We start from the raw sequence: 20,763 nt of genomic DNA on the forward strand, positions 1-20,763 counted from the left end.
ACCCTCACGCCTCGGCGCGGCGGGCAGTGCGCATGCGTGGCGGCGGCGGCGGCGGTTGCCGGCGGGGGTGGCGCGCTCCCCTCACGGCCCGGGCATGGCCGCGCTGCGGCGCTTGGCCGCCGGCCTGCAGGACCCGCGCAAGGTGGCCGCCTTCCAGCGGCTGTGCGGGGTGGAGGCGCCGCCGGGCGACGCGAAGCGGGCGGAGCGGCCCAACGGCGTGCGGCGGAGCCCGGGCGCGGGCGCGGGCTGGGGGCAGCGGGCGCCGCGCCGCAACTCGCTGAGCGACGAGGACTTGCGGCAGGCGTTCGCCATCCGGCGGCCCGCGCTCTACTACCTGTTCAGCCTGGGCACGGAGCTGGGCAACGAGCTCTTCTACATCCTCTTCTTCCCCTTCTGCATCTGGAACTGGGACGCGTGGCTGGGCCGGCGCCTCATCATCCTCTGGGTGTGGGTCATGTACCTGGGCCAGTGCACCAAGGACATGGTGCGCTGGCCGCGGCCCGCCTCGCCGCCCGTGCTCAAGCTGGAGGTCTTCTACAACTCCGAGTACAGCATGCCGTCCACCCACGCCATGTCGGGCACCGCCATCCCGCTGGCCCTCGTGCTGCTCAGCTACGGCCGCTGGCAGGTAACAGGCCCCGGCCTCGCCGCCGGGGGGTCGGCTCCCCTAAAACGAGCGGCGACGTTATCGCGTCTTCGGGGGTCATTGTAGCCGATCATTGCGGCCCACAGCGCCCGGCGGGAGGGGGGCGCCAGGGCACCGAACGGGCTGCGACGGGCAGCTGCTGGTTTATTTATGTCCGTACTTGAAAATGCCTCGTACTGGTACTAAACATCGATTATCAGTATGGTTGGGTAATCATCGGCTATCGGTGTCAGCCAAGAAAATCGATGGGTGCACCCCTAGTCGCCGTCTTCTCGCGTGCGGCCGTCACAGCGCGACTCTGTCCTGTATTGATACAAAGGCCGATGCTTTGATATCTTATGTTTCTCTCTTCAAGAAAAACAAAGGTGTCTGTTTTTGTATCAATAAAGGGCAACAGGACTGTCCTCTGTGATGGCCACCCTAGCCGTCACGGAGGGCAGATGGGGACGAGGGTGTCGGGTCAAGGCTGCACACGCGTGGCCAGGAAATGGGAGGGACACCGCTGTCGCGGGCGGAGCGCAGGTGACTGAAGTTCGAGGCAGGGGCAGTAATGGTGTGAGGCGAGCTGTGGGTGCGGGGAGTTGCTTTTGGGAGGAGCTACTTACTAGTGGGGAGAGCTCAGAGCGGCAGCTGCTCAAGGGAGCGTCAGTGACGAGTGTCTGGGCAGACCCCTGCTGGTCTGGTCTGTTGGCACAGGGCACTAAAGGCGGGAATGCTGCCCTGCTTCGTGCTGACCTTAGCCCCCCGTGAGGCGCTAATGCAGGCCTGTGTCTCAGGCCCCCGCGGTGAGCCATTGCAGACATGACAGCTGTCAGGGAACCCTGCCTTCCTCAAGCCCCTGAGCTCTGAGCACTGCATCGTTATCATGCTTTGACCCTTGCTTCCATCCCTCTTGGCTTCTTTCCTTGTCCCCAGAAATCAATTGCTATGCCCTTGGTGACCTCCCTTCTTATTAGTTTTCCTTTCTGGGCACTGGCCCATGCTACGCCTTGACATAGCAAAAGGCCTGTTGCCATGTTCAAGTTTGAGTCCCCAAACAGGCACCCACTATTGCTTGATCCGTAGCCTTAGCAAAGTCCTTGTTGGTCTTCCCAGATGTGGGTATGCCAGTAGGGGTTGTGTAGTTTGAAAGTTGCCTCCATGTTCACCCACGGGGTTGGTGTCATTAGAGTATCCCCACAGGTGCATGTCAGCTGGAGTCGTGCCAGTCCCTGTTCGGATGCAGTTCGGAGGCTGGTCTGGGGAATAGAGAGAACATGGTCTTTCCCCAATAGCGATAACAAAATCCTGTCCTCTGGGCCTGGTAGCAAGAACGACAGAGAACCCAATGCCTCCTTGCTGTTCAGGTGTGGACCCATGCCCATTATTCTTTTCTGTACCAAATAAGCCTGTGGTCCAGGTGATTGTTTTGGTATTAGCAGAGGGGTGGTGTAGTATTTCTAGCTTCGAGGCCAGTTGTTTTTATGTAAGGCTAACAGTCTCCTCGGTGTGCGACAAATCCCCCAGCAGCCTGTTTTGAGACTTTGAGCCTGGCTGCTCCTTACCAAGTGAATTGGACAAATTTTGGACAAGCCTCTGATTGTTTGGCAAGCATTACGGTTTTATTGACTGAGAATTGGATGGAGAGCCAGGAATTTTCAAGGTTTTTTTGTGCTAATTCCACTTTTACCTCTGACTCATTTTGTCGTTTGTGCTTCTTTAACTCTTTAGTTTCATTTTTTCTACTATGAGACTAATACTACATCGGGAACTTGAATATTACTTGCATTTTGCTGCTAATAAAAGTCATGCTAATTATTACCAGGGACAGGCCTCTGAATCCTCTGTGACTTGCCCCTCTCTCATCTAAGTCTTAATATGGAGTATACTGCATCTCAAGTTGACAAAGTAAGTTTAAATAATATTTGTGCAATAATGAAAGTTTTGGCTTGTTGCTGGAAGAGATTTCTGCAAGTACATGGGGTTCTAGACTTTGCCCTATACCTCTTGGAGGAGCATGGAAAAAAATAATTTATTCTTTGCTTGTGATTTCTCTGAAGAGTAAATGCTACACGGTGAAGTCTTAGTGCATTATGTATAATTTGAAGGATTCTATTCTCTTATGTCCATCACTTTCTTCCCTTCTCCCCTCCCTTTCCCTTTCATAGTATTTAGCCTGTTTTGTACTGTTTTCCATGTAGTTGGGGAATTTTGGGGAAGTGTTGCCAGGAGAGATTTTGGAGGTCTGTTTAGGGCTTGAAGGATTTTTATCTCTTTTCTCAGTGCTGTTAATGGTTAGTGATTGTCTGCTGTCACAAAAATGCTTTCTGTTTTTTTATCTCAATTGGTGAAAAGGGTTTCCCGATAAGAGAGAATTGGTTGAAGATGATGTTGGTGTGGTATACTGGGTATATGGCTAGTCTGCTGCCTGTGTGCCACAAGTGACATGGGCAGTCTCTGTGTGTGGCACTTGATAAATTTGGAGGGAATAGGCAATAAAGCAGCAGATAGGGCAGGAAGCAGAAAGCACAACAGTAGGTTGGACAAAGATGGGGCATGGAGTAGAAAGTAGAGCAGTAGATTAGGTAGAGGAAGGGGATTGGAGTGGCACTCTGGGAGGGTGTGGGGCTAATTTGTGGCACCTAACAAAAAAGTTGGCGTCCACTGTTGTATAACTAAAAGGTTGATATTCAGTTACTTAACCAAAGTTCAGAAGATGAACATTGTAAAAGTACTAGTGCTTTTCTAATGGCAGTTAAAGTGACTTCTCACTGACTTACTGGTGCTATGGACATCCAATAAGTAACATGAAGGTGTAACTTGATGAAATACTTGCGTAGTTTTTAGTCTCTGATTGTTTATAGTTCTACATGTTGATGGTAAGATTTGTATGAAATGAAACCTTAAAGTTGGACGTGTCTTTCCCAATCTTAACTTTGGCTCTGTGCTGCTTTTATAGCAGAAGCTGCAATAAGCAGCCTAACCCCTTCACTAGAGGGAAGTGGGATGTGTTTTCCTATTTGAAGATTATTTGTGCAGCTCTTGACTGCTGTGTCTCATGGTTTGCTAAGGAGCATATAGAGGCTTGCTATTCTTATTTTAGAGGCTTTCCATTATGCAATAATCTCAACTGCAAGAGGTTTAACTCTTCTCTCTTGTTTGGTAATACCTCATAATGTAGCAATAGAGCTGTGCCTAACTGATTTTTAATTGCGTTCCAAATAAATTTGATTTCTTTTTAGCACTAGTTTCCAAAACTTCTTTGCAAAGAGTAATTAAGATTAGGCTAAAGTGATCTAAATACGACTGAGAGCAGAGTTCCTTTAAACATCTTGCAAAATATTCCTCCTAGGAAGCTGTGTGTTCGCTTTAAGAATGCTGGAAGAATTTCTTTTGACTTCAGTACTACAGGACTGGAAACAATCATTCTGCTAAAGTGTGTTCTGTTCTTCACTAGAGCTGCAGCGTGTGTCTAATCATAGTAATGTTAGGCCAGAATCTGTGTTACTAAAGTACAAATATTGTGCATTCACAAAACAGTTTTAGTGGAGTATTTGTAATCTCTAGCAAGAAAAAGGGCTCCTAAATCCTTTGCGTGAAGGGGCCTAAGCCATCAAATTCTATATTGTCCTTTCACTGGAGTGTAAATTCCTGTACTTGTCTCATAATATTAAAAAATGTCAACTCATAGATGAAAACCACTCTAGTGCTTCTGCTGTTTCCTATAGTTTATCTAGGCAGTAGAAATACCATTTGATAAGAGGTTGGTTAATCTTGCTACCCTGGAAATAGTGGGATTGACAGGGATTGAAAAGTGAATTCAGACCCTCTTTGCGAAAATATCAAGGAGACCATACTGGTAGCATTACCATGTTTTGTGTGTTCATTTACAGCTAGCTCTTTGTAGGATATTTCTAGCTGGCAAGTGTTGGGGTTCAAAAAGAGCATATATGTGAGGTCTCATTAAGCTCATGGGTTAATGTTTGATCTGCTGTGGGATAAGAAGCTGACTATGAGCAATTACTATGGAGCAGCTGATGTGTTATAAATCCTTTCTATTCTTTACTTCATGGTAATATGTTGATGGTCCATGGCCGTTAGACATGGAGAGAAATGGTCTACACCCTGACTGTAACAAAGCCCAAGTCCTAGCATTGTCTCTGTTGGAAAGTTATATTGGTATAAACTGGGGCACTCAGACCCCACCCCATAGGTTGGAACCAGCCCCCAAAGCTGTGGCATCTAGCCTGTGGGGCTCCTCATAGGGCTATAAATAGGGCATTTGGGGAGCAGTGCAAGTTGCCACCATTCCCCCACTGTCAAATGTCCAAGCCTTGTTCAGCTGGATCAGTCCCATCTGGGCTGGCTGCACGCATAGGGATCAGGCCCTGTTTCCCCCAGGGCTAGGCTAAACTGGTTCTGAGACCCTTCCTGCACAGCTGAATTGGGCCCTAGCTGGGCCAGCACTGCACTTTGGGTTGGATTCACAGGCTGCATCTGGCCAGCAGAAGGACATGGCATTAATCATCTGCCCCATGGGCCAGAGACATTGTGCACCATGGGTATAAGCTAAAGAATTAATTTAAATCAGGATAGTTATATTGTTATAAATCTCTATGTGGAGATTCTTATTCCAAGATAAGTATGTCACTTTAAAAGGTTCAAGCTAAATCAAAAATAATCACTCTTACTCTGAACTAAATTTCCAAGTGGAAAATTATATCAGTATAACGCATATAACTTTCCCAGGTAGACTAAATATAACTTTCTAATGGTTGTTTGAATGTTTTGGATTTCTTAGTCAAAAACGTACTTGTGTGCATCATGCTCCTTTGCTGCAGAAGAATCTGAAATTATTTACAGTAACTGAAGATTGAAGAGATTAGCTTCCTGTTTTAAGTTTTGGCAGACCTATTGAAGACGTCTGATGGTTAAAAAATTAAAGAAACCTATTTAAAAGTTAGTTTTTTTTATGGTCGTACTTTCCTAATTTTTCAGTGTCTGATTCTAATCCAGTTGGCCTATTAAACACCTATGCCCAAGGGAAAATAATTATATACAGAGTGCTGCTGACTATGCAAAATAAAATTGAAAAAGTCATTTTTTTCCTGTAAAATAGCTTACTCTTACACTTGTCTCTGTTTTACTTGTTTTTTAAAGATCGTAGCCTCTCTTTTTCTTATGGCTAAACAGATATTGAATGACTCTTCCAAAGGAATAGTATTGATCTTTGAAAAACAAGTAAAACATACATTAAAACACTTTTCATCATGGTTAACTGTTCTGTCCTTCAGACACATTTCACTGTTAGCTTTATTTTGATGCTCTAGAGAGAAGCCTCATTTGACAGGTTTTTAAAATTTGGTATTTTCAAGGCTGTTATGTTTCAGATTTATCATGTTCCCAACAACTTGAGAGGTACCTGTTTTAGGAATCCACATTCCTTTGATCTTGATGTCAGTCCAGTACTTTGTGTAAACTTGAGCAGTCTGTGGACTGTGCCAACAGTGTTAGTGGCCTGTAGTCTCAAAGGGCTCTCCCAGAAATCAGTAACTGCTGGGTCACATGGAAGTCCTGGCTTTGCCCTTTGCTCCAGCATAACTTAGAAGAGCTACATCAGCTTCTTTGTCAGGGCTATCTTTAGAAAGAAGCAAAATTTCGGTTGCTGTGTAAGGCCAAAGCTGATCTTTAAGGGCAGGATCCGAACTATGAAGAACATTAGTCATTTACTCACTTGGCTATGAGTCACTGCCATGACTTGATTCAAGAGCACATGTTTTAACCATTCATATATAACTGTGGGTGAACAGTTGACTTCCTTGATGATCAGGGAAAGATAACAGTGAATAGTCGTATGAGCTTAGTTTATTTCTAGTTATGGTTAAACCATTTGTCAGCTTGTCCATCTTCCTAGCTGTAGACATTAGTCAGGTTTTGAACCAGCAGAACAGACCATGTTTTTCGTATATTTATATAATCAGTCAGTTGTTAGTTTACATAAAAATAACAACTATATGAGATTTATTTAGCTATTCACTGAAATTTCTAAAAGCTGCTGTAATTTTAAACCAGCTGCTCAACAAGATGTCTGAGTGGAGCAGATTTGTATTGTTAAAACATGCAGTTCATCATTCTGTGTAGCTTTTTCCTATAGTGCGGAGAAATATATTAAATTGTTATCTCAAGTCACTGTTCTGAATACCTTAAAGAGAGAGAATAGGGATTTTTATAGTATTAGAGTCCATCAGAGTATATCCCTTTTCCCCCTCCCCAAGGATTTTAATGGGAATTAGTTTGGACTTCAAGGGGAAGCATGACAAAGTTGAGAAATGAAGGAGAACAAGATTTTGTTCAGAAATATAGCATGGATTTCTTGATTAACTTATTTATTTTGGTTACTTAATGGAACTTTATTTTCTTAAAAGTACTGATGTTATCAGTGCAGGCTGGGAAGGAGGGTTCCATGTAGAATAGTTTGCACAAAACTGAGCAGGAGAGGAGACTGGATGGTGAAGCAGTTGGATGTCATTACATATCTGTATGTGTAGATGCACTTTCAGATAGTCACCAGCATAATAGTATACTTCTAGCAAATATTTCAATTTCACATAGAAACTATATAGAGAAACGATCTTTGGACAGGCTATAGTAGATCGTGTATGAATTTATTACTGAACAACAGTTCAGTTTGAAAACTGGAATGCTACCGGCAGTTGTTTCCTGCTCACTAGTAAATAAGCAAACAAAACCATGCTTGTCTCATTATTCAGGGTTATTGACTTGGCTCCAAGTTCTTGCTTTTTACAGAGTCTAGAGAAATGGGAACCTTCAGTGTCTTAAAGGTGAAAACAAAATTTAATATTGCTTATCTGCAAAACGTACAGGATATCTTCTTCCCAATTGAAGCACATATATCACTTTCTGGATAATATCTAGAGAAGCACAAAATGTAAGCTGCAACTGTAACATTCTGAATTTTTTTCAGCAAATTTTAAACAATTGATTCACCATTGATCCTAGAAGCAATGCCCTATATATACTTTACGCCGTTTTTAGTGCCTTAACGCAGAATTTGAGAGAGTTTGCAGGAATAGGGAATTTTCCCCAAGAGGATCATTATTTATATACTGCAGCGTCGGATGAAATGACTGATGCAGTTGTCAAGTTCTCATGATCATGTTTCATTTATAAATTCACACAAAAATACTTGATTTGGAAACTAGTTCTATATTATTTATGCAAACAAACTACTTGCATTACTTTCATGATGGGTTTCTGAAATGTATTTAATAGTATGCATTTAAATGTGTTTATTTGTACATTCCACAGTAAAACACCTGTTAAAACTGCAAAGCCTCAGGTTGATGTCAATTGCAACCAAAGGCTAGAGCCAATAAAGGACTACAACCAAAAGCAGAATTTAGGTGTTCAATCCCACCTAAAACAAAAATTTCATTCCAAAAATCCCCCACTGAGGTACTGCCTAACTTTAAGGTGCCTTCCCATGGCACTGCTTTGTGTTGTGTAGACACACCTCTGAAGTTCTAGCGGTTCCTACCATTGTGCTTCTCTGAATGCACCAGTCTGTTCGACTTGGTACTTGTTTTTCACATAAGCTTGATTATGATCCAGATACTATTTGGCCCTCTGCTTGTATCCTCTGTGGAGCTTGATCAGGATACAGAGAGTCAGGCTTATAAAATATGGTTTTTTTTGGCAGATTTCTTTTAAAGAAGACTCGAAGCAGGGCTTAGAATCCATGTCTCGACCTCTGCATTTAAGTGCCCTAACAAACTGACTACGGAGTCATGCCATTTATCCGTGGCATGGAGAGCCTTGAATTTGTTGCATAGTGGCACAGCTTCAACAAGAAGTGTGTAGCAAACCATGTTAGCTCACAGCCTGACCATTATTGCACTCTCCTAGGAGGTAGGAGTGAACCAATGACTCATTTCTGGGTGAATTCACTAGCCACTATAGATGTTATGTTTCATAGATTTCATAGACATTAGGGCTGGAAGGGAACTTGAAGATCATCAGGTTCAGCCCCGTGTCCCAGGGGCAGGAAGTCAGCTAGGGTCAAAGGATCCCAGCAAGATAAGCATCCAAGCATTTCTTGAATGAGTCCAGGGTAGGTGCCTGCACCACTTCTGGAGGGAGTCTATTCCGGGTCTTGGGGGCTCGGACCATAAAGACACTTTTTCTTATGTCCAATAAGATCCATATACACCAGGGGTGGGCAATTATTTTCAGAGGGCCGCTTACTGAGTTTTGGCAAGCCACCGAGGGCTGCATGACAGGGGCAGATAAATATTAATTTTCTAAATTTTTTAGGGGCCCCACAGGCCAGATAGAATGGCCTGGCGGGCTGCATTTTGCCCACCCCTGCTATACACAATAACTCAGTATTGTTTTGCTTCCTTATGAGCTGGTTAATTGCCAGCAGACTTTCACTCTTACTGTGTAACCAGTCCGTTCTAAATTTCCAAATGATTGCTGCATAGTATATCCAGAAACACGGGCAGTCTCTACAGAAATTTCTTTTCTGCATCCTCTTACATAGTGAACCACAAAATGCTACTAGTGCCAGTGTGATGCAGCAGGAGCAGATGGCCTAACACTCTGGCAGCTCTGATCATTACTCCCAAGGTTAATTAAAAATGATGATGGATTACTGATCCTCCTTTAGTATATCCTCCATGTTTGGTTCCTGCAGATAGCCATGCTACCCCTTCTTTCCCAGACAACAATTTGGCCACAAATCATGCATTTTTCACCTCCAGGCATGATTGTTCTGACCGCTTGTACCTGAAGTTGCATGTGAAGACTACTTGTGAACTGCAGCTGCTATAGAAATGGGGATGCCTGCTGTCTCCCTGACTCAAGCTGCCAGCATATGAGGCTAGCGCCCAACCCTCCACTAGTTCCCAGTATATTTTTTAATGCCAGTTTAATAAGGCCTTTGGTTCTCCTTTACAAAGCAATTGGAGGACTGGGACTGGAGAAGGGAGTGAGTCCAGCAGGGTCTCAGTTAGAGGAATCATCTTCACCTGGGTAAGTTGGACCCTATATAAACTGCTGCTGCCCTAGGGAGCAGCCTGCAGAGAGCAGCTAAAGGGGACTGGACTTTTCCTGAACTTGAATAATTTTTACTTTGTTTGATTTGGTCTGTTTTTACACGTTGCTAATTTATGTAACCTTCAGTTGCGGTATTATTTATTTTATTGTGCCGTAGCTGATCCTTTCAGTAGTACCTGTTTATGCATTGGTCTGCTAAAATCCAATCTATCTTAGAGAAGGAATTCCTAGGTCTGGGGAGCAGGTTTATAATTGAGAGCTCTGATCACTGTAACTATGATCATTAGTCCATCCATAAGGGAAGCATCCCTTGTCTCTTCAAAGTAGTTGCGAGTAAATCCCAGGTGTATCCAATCAGATTATGAACCATTATGACAGCTTTGCTTTTCTGGGAGGATGCAAATTGCTGAAAACAGTGCATTCCGCATCCAAAGCTATGGAACAAATTTCCAGAGGAATTGGGCAAATCCAGAATCTGACGATCATTAAGAAACATTGCAAAGTTTCCCCAACCCTCTTCTTGAGAAGCCCTTGTACCATAAGTGATGCTTGCTACTTCACGTCCCTTAACGTTCCTAACCATTCTCCATAACAAAGCAAAAGCAACTCCCCCCTCCAAATTTGTACCTCAATCAGAGCACTTAACTCATAAAGAGAGAAATGCAAGAGACTTGAAATCCACTAGGGACTTTGCTATTGCTGGTGATTTTTACATTTAATGATTTCAGATCCTGCAGCAATGGGTAGCTGGAACATAGATAGTTGCCCATTGCAATAATACGACATTACCATCAAATTATTGTAGTTGTCAGTTAAAAGGATAAAGACTATTAAAAGATATTTTTGTATTTTTATAATTTTTACTTTTTTTATCCTTAAGGTTAGAAATTGAAAAGATGCCTTCTTGGCATCTTCTTGCTCATGACTCAACTCTATCAGCTGAGATGGAAAATCTTGATCTGACATACCCATCTCCCAGAGTCTTGCCTACTTAATTTCTGTTGACATATTTTCATTATCCTACCAGTCAGTTCTGTTTCAGAGCAACCAAATTTATTTACACTTGTGGAAGATGGATATATCCACTCATGTTTTCTTAAATATAGATAGGATTATGAGAGGACATGAATCAACTTCTAAAAAGCAGATGATGAAGTGGACTTCATCTGGATTCAATTCTCCCATTGTCAGCCTCATTTACAAAAGCATCAGTGCCTGTAGACTTACTACAAAGAACAGTGTGATGCTGTTAAAGGTTGATCTTAAGCATATACTGAAAAAAGACTTTAAGTTCTAAAAATAGCACAGGACAAGCTAGTGAAAAATAGCAAACACAATTTTGTATAGATGTGAAGACTTGTGATATGATTACTGAATATATATTTCACAACATTTCTACATACCATTAGACAAAGAACTGGACTGTGGACAGGTGTGTTATTTGTGTTGGGAGAAAAGCCTTTCTTTTGGCACAGAGTGCACAGCTGTCCAAGAGATTTCTTGCCTAAGAGAACTGGCTCACCTGCAAGAAAGCTCTCTCATTTCCAACCAGGAAGTTCGCCCACCTCCCACACTAACTTGAACAGCTGTATACTTCTCTTGGGTGTTGAGGACACCCAGTACTCCACAGGAGGAGGGAGGGAGAGCACTGGCTCCTTCATAGGTCTGCCCAGGGGTAAGCTGTCAGGGAACCCTGTGGGGACTATGCCATGGGTCCCAGTGTTTCCCAGCCACTGAACAGTGAACTGTTTAATCTGATTAATCGTTTAACTTGTAAACCCAGTGATAACTGGTTATAGCTTATGGGTTATCATTTAGCGTGGGGTGGGACACAGTCCAGCAGGGAAGGGGAGGAAGGGAAGCTGTGCAGTGCCCCAGCAGGAACCGGAAGGTGGCAGGGCAGCTTGGAGCCCCCGGTTGCTGCAGCAGCTGATACACTGGGAGGAGCAGCAGTAGGTTGGGAGTCTGGAGGCTGCAGTTTAACCACTCGGGGTTACAGATTGAGAGCCACCAGTTGGACAACCCTGGCCTGCGATAATTTCTGTAAGGGATGTGTGGAATTGTAATCAGTGTATTTTAAAAGCAGACAGACCCTTTAGATTAGCACTAATCAACCTTTTTGGCCAGAGGGCCGGATGGCAGTGCCTGGTCAGTGTGCCGGATCTGGCTGGTGGTCCTTATGCAGCACTAGGGATGGCCACAGCAGGGCCTCATCCAGCCATGCGGAGGGCAGCGGGGAGTGGGGGGAGCGTGGCCCTGTGGGAGAGGGTGTGGCCCAGCCCCAATCCAGATGAAGTGAAGGGGATGTGGTCTGCTCCTGATCCAGCTGTACGGGGAGAGGACGTGGTCTGGCCCCAACCTGCCGCCTGGAACTTGGGGTTTGGGACTTTGGCAGTGGGTGAGGGTGGCAGCATTAATTGCCACTGCTCCCCCACTGGCAAATTTCCTGACCTGTGTGGAGCCCTGTGGCTGAGATAACATGGCCCTGCACATCTTACTTGGCCCATGGGCTGGAGGTTGAACAATCCTGCTTTAGATTATTTAGTTCAACGTCTTGCCTAACAGACTAGAATTTCACCCTGTCATCCATCCTACAAGGATCCCAATTATTTGTATTTTGGTTACATTATAACTTGCAGAATGGCATTCAGGGTTTATCTGGAGACACCAAGAGGTGGAGAATCTATTGCTTCATTTTTTTAATGTGTTCACCTGAACTGTCTTCCTCGCTTTTAAAAACAAAACAGAACCCCCTAAACCAACCTCCTTCCCTTGCCTCACTTCCAATTTGAATTTATGACTTGAGCTTCTAGCTGTTTGTTCTTGTGATGCTTAAGTTAGAGCCCTTAGTATTTAGTTTTGTTTACCAGTGGAGATACCTACATGCTGTAATCAAGTCTTCTTAATCTTCATTTTGAATAATATGCAGATCGAGTCCCTTTAAAACTGCTGCTAAGGCTTTTCTCCAGCTTTCAAAACAATTTTTGTAGCTCTTTTCTGCATCCTCTTCAGTTTGCCAATATTCCTTTTAAAATGCAGACAACAGAACTGCATGCCATATTACATTGTCACTCATCACTGCTATTTATTCATCCTTCCTCCTCCTCCTTAATATGCCCAAGGATTGTATTAGCTCACTTTGCCACATCATCTTAATGGGTTCAACATAGAGTCCCTTGTTCTACAGGCATAACCTGCATTCTTTGTTTTTACATGTATAATTTGGTATTTGGATGTATTAAAAATGCAGTGTTCTAATGAGCCAAATTTATAAAACCTGTATTGCTATAGGGAGCTGTTTTACCTTTATCATTGTATACTAATCCACTACTACTAGTCTGTCATGCGTAAATTTGATCAGCAATGACTTTGTTTACTGACAGGCAATTTAATTAAAGAATATAAAATAGCATTAGGCCCATATCTTGGCAGAGCCCCTGAAGAAATTCCTCATATTCGGTTATTATTTTCTCCGTTGATAACTGCTTTTTGGATCTGTCAGCCAATTATTAATCCATTTAATGTGAGCTTTATTTATATTAATATGTGTGTTTCATTTAAAACATGGGTGTAGGTTGTAACTGTGTCTAATTAGAACATGACATTTTCAAGCGTTGGAGTTGTAGATTTTATGAGTCGTTTATATAAATGTAGTTTTTTTTTATCCCCACCCCCCCAATTGGGATTGTTTACAAGGTCTATATTGGTAGTCCCCAACTTTCACTGGCCCATGGGTAGCAAATTTGAGCAAGTAGCATGTTGTGGGTAACATCATGCGTTGGTCTCCCTAGTAACCTCAGTTCTCACTTTCTATCATTTTGAATGTGTCACAACCAACATGTCCCAGTCTGTGGCTCATGGGGCATGGAGATCATGAGAAATGTTTATGTTATTCTTGTGAAATATGACTTGGTTTGCCTTTCTGATCTTTTGTTACTAGTTACTCTGCTTCAAATGGTTAACTTCTTTCCAAAGAGATTCACTAGGGGTGGGATATTGGTGATCATTGGGGTTGTATATGTAAAGGGTGAATGGACTCAGCATTGAATGACCATTTGTAAAAGTTTATCTGGACAATACAATGGATACTGTAAAGACTATGGCCAAGCCTGAAAACTGGTATTATCACATGTTTGAAGAGCTGAATTATAAACCTGGAATTGTCCACATGGTAGAACTATTGAAAAGGACATCTTAATATATTGGGGATGGCCTAGGCTGGTTTGCAAGTTTCCTTTTCTTTGGATTCATGTCAGTTATCTGTACCTAGAAAGTGTGCTCAGCTGGCCAGGGAAATGGAGCGCTTTGAGTAGTGGCCTGTTCTGTCAAGCAAAACCAAGGAAGTTACTGTGCTGTAGTCAGCACTGGTGAGATTGCAGCTGGAGTACTGTGTCCAGTTCTGGGCTCTGGACTTCAGCAAAGCTTGAGAGAGTCCAGAGAAGAGCCACCCATATAATCAGAGACTTGCAAGACAAGCCATATGAGGAAAGGCTGAGGGACCTGGGACTCTTCAGCCTAAAAAAGAGAAGGCTGAGAGGGGACTTGGTAACAGCTTACTGCTACATCAGGGGAATACATCAAGGGCTTGGCAAACAACTTTTCACTAGGGCACCCTTGGGGAAAACCAGGAGTAATATCCAGAAACTCCTGGGAGACCGCTTGAGGCTCAACATTAGGAAAAACTTCTTCACAGTTAAGAGTGTCCAGACTGTGGAATAAGCTCCCTCCAGAGGTGGTGCAATCACCTACCCTGGAAATCTTCAAGAGGAGACTGGATGCTCACCTCACTGGTGTCACCTGACCCCAGTTTTCTTTCCTGCCTAGTGCAGCAAGGCTGGACCTGATGCTCTTGTGAGGTTCCTTCCAGCCCCTTATAATCTATGAATCTATAAGGCCAGGGGAAGTTTAGGAGTTCACACATCTAACCTCTTAGAACCCAAACAACAGTTGATAAGTGTTGCAGGATTTATGTGAAATCTGTGAGTATTTCCTATAAAATTGCATTAACTAGCATTAATCATGTTACTTCATTCAGAAATTAAGGGACAGGAATATGTTTGGGATTAAAAAGCTCATGGGCAATATTTCACAGGAATGGAAGGAACAAATGCTTGAGAGGCACAGTTTCTGATGCACTGCCCAGTCAAAGAAGCTAAGGAGATAAGGAGAACTTGAGGAGAGGATTGCTTGTTTCCATTCAAGTTCCAAGACTGCACTTCCTGGTTTTTTTGTGGTTTTTATACCAGATGTTTATGCAGGTCATTTTTTGTTTTGGTTTTTGTTAAAATCTAAGCTTTCTGTCCAGTGGTTAAGGCCAGTCCCATAATCCCAGTTCTTAGTTGCCTGACTCAGAGGGCCAGAATTGTTAACTGTTACACAGGTCCCAGGCACTTGACATTTCAATAGTGAAACTATTAGATGCAGTGGTGATCACGTTAGCACCAGGAGAGGCACTCACTTCAGCTTGTCTGGCATAGTTCAGTGAAGCTTTTCTAGTGCTGCCTTCTTACTTTTTTCTGGGAAACTACTTGTTTCGTAATTTTCTTGTTCTTAAAGTAGGTCACAAATGTTCTTGCCTCTCATGTCTCTTGTCTACTTCCACCTCCTTATGTCACTTTTTTTACCTCTCCTTTAATCATTTGCCACTACACCCGGCTTTTTTTACCCTCTAATTCTATAGTTTCTCTCTCTCTCCAGATTTGTTTTTATTATACTTCCCTAGCTGTTCAGTGTCTCCCAGTTAGACCCATGGAGACGGAGACTGACCTTGATAACAGTCAAGTGAAAAGTTAACGTATACCCCAGACCTGTTGATAAATGGATAATGTGGTTCCTGCCTAGTAGAGTACTGTTCCTTAATCCTTTCTTGAGATCTTTTGAAGGGTGGCAGGTGTCTACATTTTAAAGCCCAAGCACTAGCTGCTGTTTAGGAAAGGGAATAGGTATGTGTTCTCATGTGTGGTCCACTGACTGCTAGGATGGTGGGTGGCAACATTTTTGCTATCTTTTTTCTTATCTTCCATTTTTCTGGCTGCTTCTGTGTAACTGTTGTTTTCTGGCAGTTGCAAGAGAGATTTTTTCCCTTGTTCTGTTTTTGGGCTTTTCTCCTAAGGCACAGGGGTGGGCAATTATTTTGGGCAGAGGACCGCTTACTGAGTTTCGGCAAGGCATCGAGGGCTTCATGACAGGCAGCCCAAGGCAGATTAATACTAATTTTCTAAATTTTTTAGGGGCCCCGTGGGTGGGATAGAATGGCCTGGTGGGCCGCATCTAGCCCCCAGGCCGCATTTTGCCAACCCCTGTCCTAAAGGAATAACTCCAGTGTGTGTCTGCTGCTCATAGCTTTCCCTGAACAGCTCATAAAGTGGCCTAGCCATTCAAGATTGCTGTCTTGGTGTAAGGAGATATGGTTCTAGACATGAACATAATTTCTTAAAATCATAAGGACTGTGTATTTTATCTTTATCACTGCAATCTTGATATCTGATCATTTAGCTAGCAGTAGCTGCTCATCTGGCCATTTTTGAGGCTGTAGAATACTTATTTCTCCCAAGTCTTTTGGAATCTGTGGTCTGCTTATTGGGGGTAGAAAAAGGTGTAGTTTTTGTTGTTTTTTTTTCCACATAATTAAAACATTTTTTTTAAGTATTTAAACACACAATTCTTGTTTTGGAACTGGATACAAGAACTACATTTGTAACTCTGCTTTCACACTGGAATCCTTCCAAAAGCAGAAGTTTGAAGGAACTCTGTCTTTACTTTAAAAAATAAAAATGTGTGTGTGTGCTTGTGGGGAGCAGGAGGGCAGCAAGAGGGCTTGTAGGGAGAAAAAGGGAAAAATCTTAAAAATCAAAGACATGGGCATGTAGACTATTCTTTGGAACTCTCCACAAAGGGAAGAGAACTTTCTGACCTTGGGTCACAAACTTCTAAGGTGGATTGTTTCCTTATGAATGTTTTCAAACAATAGCTAAGTTACTAAGACACTTGGCATCAGGTCAGAATAGGAAGAAATTGGGTGTTGAGGAAAATATTCTTCATGTGGGTCCAGGCAGCGGTTTGCTAATGACCCACTCTAGAGGATGTAATTAAAACAGAATGGGAATTTCCAAATAAGCATGGAGGACTTAATATAAAACAAGTGAACTTCCCTTTATTTGAAAAAAGACACATCAGGTTCATTAAGTAGCTGTATTTTTGTTTTTTTTCCCCAAAGGAAGCAATTATATTACTTAGAAAAATGTGAACCTGAACAGCATCTCATAAGAAATGACTAGTTATGGGCAAACTTTACATGCTTTGATACATCTGGCAAAATAACTGTTGTCTACCAGTAAAAGCCAGATTTTTTTAGATTTCAAGTGGTCATTGACTCTTTCATACTAGAGGTATTCATAGATACTTTCAGTTTAAAAACAGACAACTTCCTCTGGGCATAATTTGATATGCAGTAACCAGGCTTCACCACTGTTTGAGATCTAAAAAATTATATTCAGATGAAATGGCTACTGATTATGGAACAAATGCTTTACAAGAAGGCTTTAGTTGATATTTCTTCTTGGTAGTGGCAGAAACAGTTAGAAATAGATCACTGCCATCATTCAAACCTAAAGATTGCAACATTTAGAGGTCAAAGAAAGATCTGGATCTTTGGATCTTGAATTTGTTCTCGAGTAAAAGCACTTTTACACATGCTCTGATGTGTTTGATTTGAGTGCGTTGGGGCAGACTTGATTAATCGAGTCTGCTGGAGTGTTCCCAGTGGGATGTCCCAGCATGCTGCAGCTTCTTGTGTATTCAGTGTCCCTGCATTTTAAAATGGCAGTAGGAGTGCTTATTGAACTTATCGTAATCCTCAAACGAGGATTTAAGCGGAGCTGTGCCTGGAAAACTGTCCAGCCTACACCACAACCATCTTTGGTGTAAGTAAACAATCTTTAAATCAACCACTATGCGTCCGTGACTAATTCTAGCTCGCCCCCGGTCTTCTCCAACCCCGCGTGCCCGGGCTGCTGGCCACGGCTCGCGTGCGCAAAACGGGCCCAGATCGCTCCCGGCCCGCACAACAGGAAACAAACTTAATTCTTTTCACTTGCACTATCCTATGAACCCTTTGTTCCAACCTTTGCATCTTATGCATGTTTGGCCAGTAGTGCATTGGTCATATGCATATTGTAGTGGTATCCCATGGGGAAATATGAGATCTGAGTTAAAAGTTTTAATGGATAGTGTCACCATGAAAAATAGGTTATGCATTGTGGTGACATTTTAATTTTTAGTTTGCTTTTTAAAAAATGCACCTATGCACTTTCATTTTTTGGTAGTGTTAGGGTGATATCCAGGAAAAGTGCAAGCAGCAAGGATTTCTGTGGTTGATACAAGTATATTTTATTGGACCAACTATATAATTGGGAGGGACGTAAATGAGTTTTCAAGTGCCACTGTATTCTTCCTCTGGTTTTTCAGAAATTTAATTTTTCTTTTGAAAAGTTCAGTTTCTCAGAAACCTGAGGAAGAGTATGGTGGTACCCAAAAGCTCACTGATGTCCCTTCCAACCATATAGTTGATGAAATAAAAGTAATCACCCCAAAAATGCCTGCTTCTCACTTAAATTTTTTACAATATGGTTCATGAATAATAGTTTTGTGGCCTCCTATGTAAACATTAGTTCAAATGACTTGCTCAAAATCATGTAGGAAGTCCATGGAAGGTTGGTGGGGTAGGGGTGCGGGGATTCGTTCTCTGGTGTCTCAATAAGACTTTTTAAATGGGTGATAGAGAAGGGATGCCTCATGAGATCTTATAATTTGAAGATCATCTGAGTGTCTTTTAGTGACCTGTAGATCTGGAGTAGCCCATTTCAGTGAGAGTGTAGCTAAATAAGAAGACATGGCCATGCTGTCTGTTGGAAAGATTAAGATAGATGGGTGAAACTTGGGTTCTGTTCCTAGATCTTCCGAAAGTGATCTTGGCAACCTCTCAGATTCTTTGTCCTATTGTGTGACTGCTTCTTGAAGCTTTAATAAGTAGTAGCATCAGTCAATTGTATAATTACTGCATTGTTCCCATTACAAGTAAAAAGAACTACATTTGGACCCCATATACACTGACCCCACATTTTTAGGTTAAAAAGCCGCTTCTTAGAGAGAGACTTTTTTTCTCTATCTGTAGATATCAATTTGTAAATTTTTTGAACTGCTGTTGTCCTTACAGAATTGTACATGTGAATCTACTAACATGGGAAAAGATAAAAAAAGGTTAAATGAACTAAAATACTAAAATGAAAACTGCACTGAAAAACATTTACGTGTCATTTTTATTGCAGTATTTTTGTGCATGCAAATTCAGAAGTCAGGATTGTCAGGGGCCTGATTATAGGCTGATCCTGTGTATAAATCAAGAGTGATTTAATCATTTTTAATGGCTCTTCTGAAACGGGTGGAAAAAAGGTTGATTTGCCAGAACAAGATCGTAATTACTCTGTGGAAGTGGTAAACTTTGACCTCATGGTCTCCTGGCTTTCGTCTCGGCAAATGGAATGAGCGCTTTTCTTATGGGTTTGTGTGGCCATGCTAATCTGCCTACCTTCTGTATAAGGAACCATATGTTTTTAGAGGATCTTTTGAGCAGCATGTCCACAAGACTGATTTGGGAACTCTTGGTATAAAAGATCTCTTAACTCGGCGAAGGTTCAATTTGGGGACCTGGTTAGATGATCTTTGAAGTCCCTGCTAACCTCTAGTTTTATGAGTGTGAGGATGATGAAGGCTTTATGTGTAGGAAAAAAATGTGGAAACTTTGTGTAGTTCTCACCAAAATGTAAATTAATTTTTATTTTATATTTTTCCAGGAACATCTGTGATCAGTTTCCACATTAAACTGAATTATAGTTATTATTATACAAGATGGCGATTTTTAAATTAAGGCAAAGTAGTAAATGCTTCTCCAAATAATACATTGTTGCATTTTCAGATGAGAGGAAACGTGAATGGAAATCCGGTATTATTCAAGAACAGGGTTGATACCAAACTAAAAATACTTGTAATAAACAGGAAAAAAGAGGAAGTTTTTTAGCAGCTACAATTATTGGCACTTCAGAACCAGATTTCAACAACAACTTAAAAGGGATTTTGAGAGACTGTAAGGAACTCAAGGAAAGACTGTAGAAATAGATTTAAGGTGGGAGTCAATAACCATTGCTGGCACACAGTGACAGAGGCATCTTCTCTGCCCTACGCTGTACATTCCTGTGGGGCAGTGCAGAGAGGGGCACTGTGATCAGGTTTCGAGCAATATCCCATCATTCTTAAATGTTACCGACCCCTAATTTAATAGGAGCAAACTAATATAAATAAAAGCTCAGTAGCCAGGAAGTTACCTAGGACAATCCTTACTAAAGGCATGGGAAGGGAAGGCCTAGCAGGGTAGCAAAGAAAAATTTAGGTTGTGAATTCTGTTCTTCTATCTTTGATATGATGACATGGTGAGCTGTGATCATTGGACCTACTGTATTATGGTGAGGGAAACTGGACTTTATAAGGCCTTTAGAGTTCACTGCAAGGAGACTAAAGATTCTTTACTCTATCCAGGTAGTTATGCAGCCCATCACTTTAGCCGTAGCAGATGCAAGGGAAAATGCAGGAAATCAGCCGATGTTTCTGGGTCTGGCTTCTGAATCTCCAAATACACCTAGACTGAGTACTTGGGGGTTCACAACTCAGTTGTGGCTGCTGAAACAGTAAAGAGAATAGCCAGCTTTGATCTTAGTTTTGGAGAGCGATTTAGTTCTCTTGCATCCAAATGTCAGGGATCATTGCAGTGTAGATAATTGGTATTACCTCCTAGGGCTATAAGATTCACTTCAAAGAGCTTCCTCCGGAATGGAGGAAACAGTTGAGTTCAGCAATACCAGAAGCAGAAACTACCATTGCACTCACCCAGCAAAGTAAAAAAAAAAAGGGATGGGTTTGTGCCAGATATTTCCTGATTGACACCCTCCACCACATATGGAAGACATGAGAGAAACTCGCCACCTTAGTCATTAACCTATAGTCTTTAA

General features: G+C 42.4%; 1 protein-coding gene across 1 annotated transcript in view; it reads left to right on the top strand.

Moving 5' to 3' along the window:
• Positions 1-48: 48 nt before the first annotated feature.
• The window catches only part of SGPP1 (sphingosine-1-phosphate phosphatase 1), a 37,212-nt gene continuing 16,497 nt past the window's right edge, over positions 49-20,763 (top strand). Inside the window, exon 1 of the mRNA XM_019479925.2 lies at positions 49-628. Coding sequence (XP_019335470.2) covers positions 95-628 — 534 coding nt within the window. The 5' untranslated portion in view covers positions 49-94. The remainder of the gene's footprint in view (positions 629-20,763) is intronic.

Source organism: Alligator mississippiensis, chromosome 2 (assembly GCF_030867095.1).
Source record: "Alligator mississippiensis isolate rAllMis1 chromosome 2, rAllMis1, whole genome shotgun sequence".
In the NCBI taxonomy this organism is placed as follows: domain Eukaryota; kingdom Metazoa; phylum Chordata; order Crocodylia; family Alligatoridae; genus Alligator; species Alligator mississippiensis.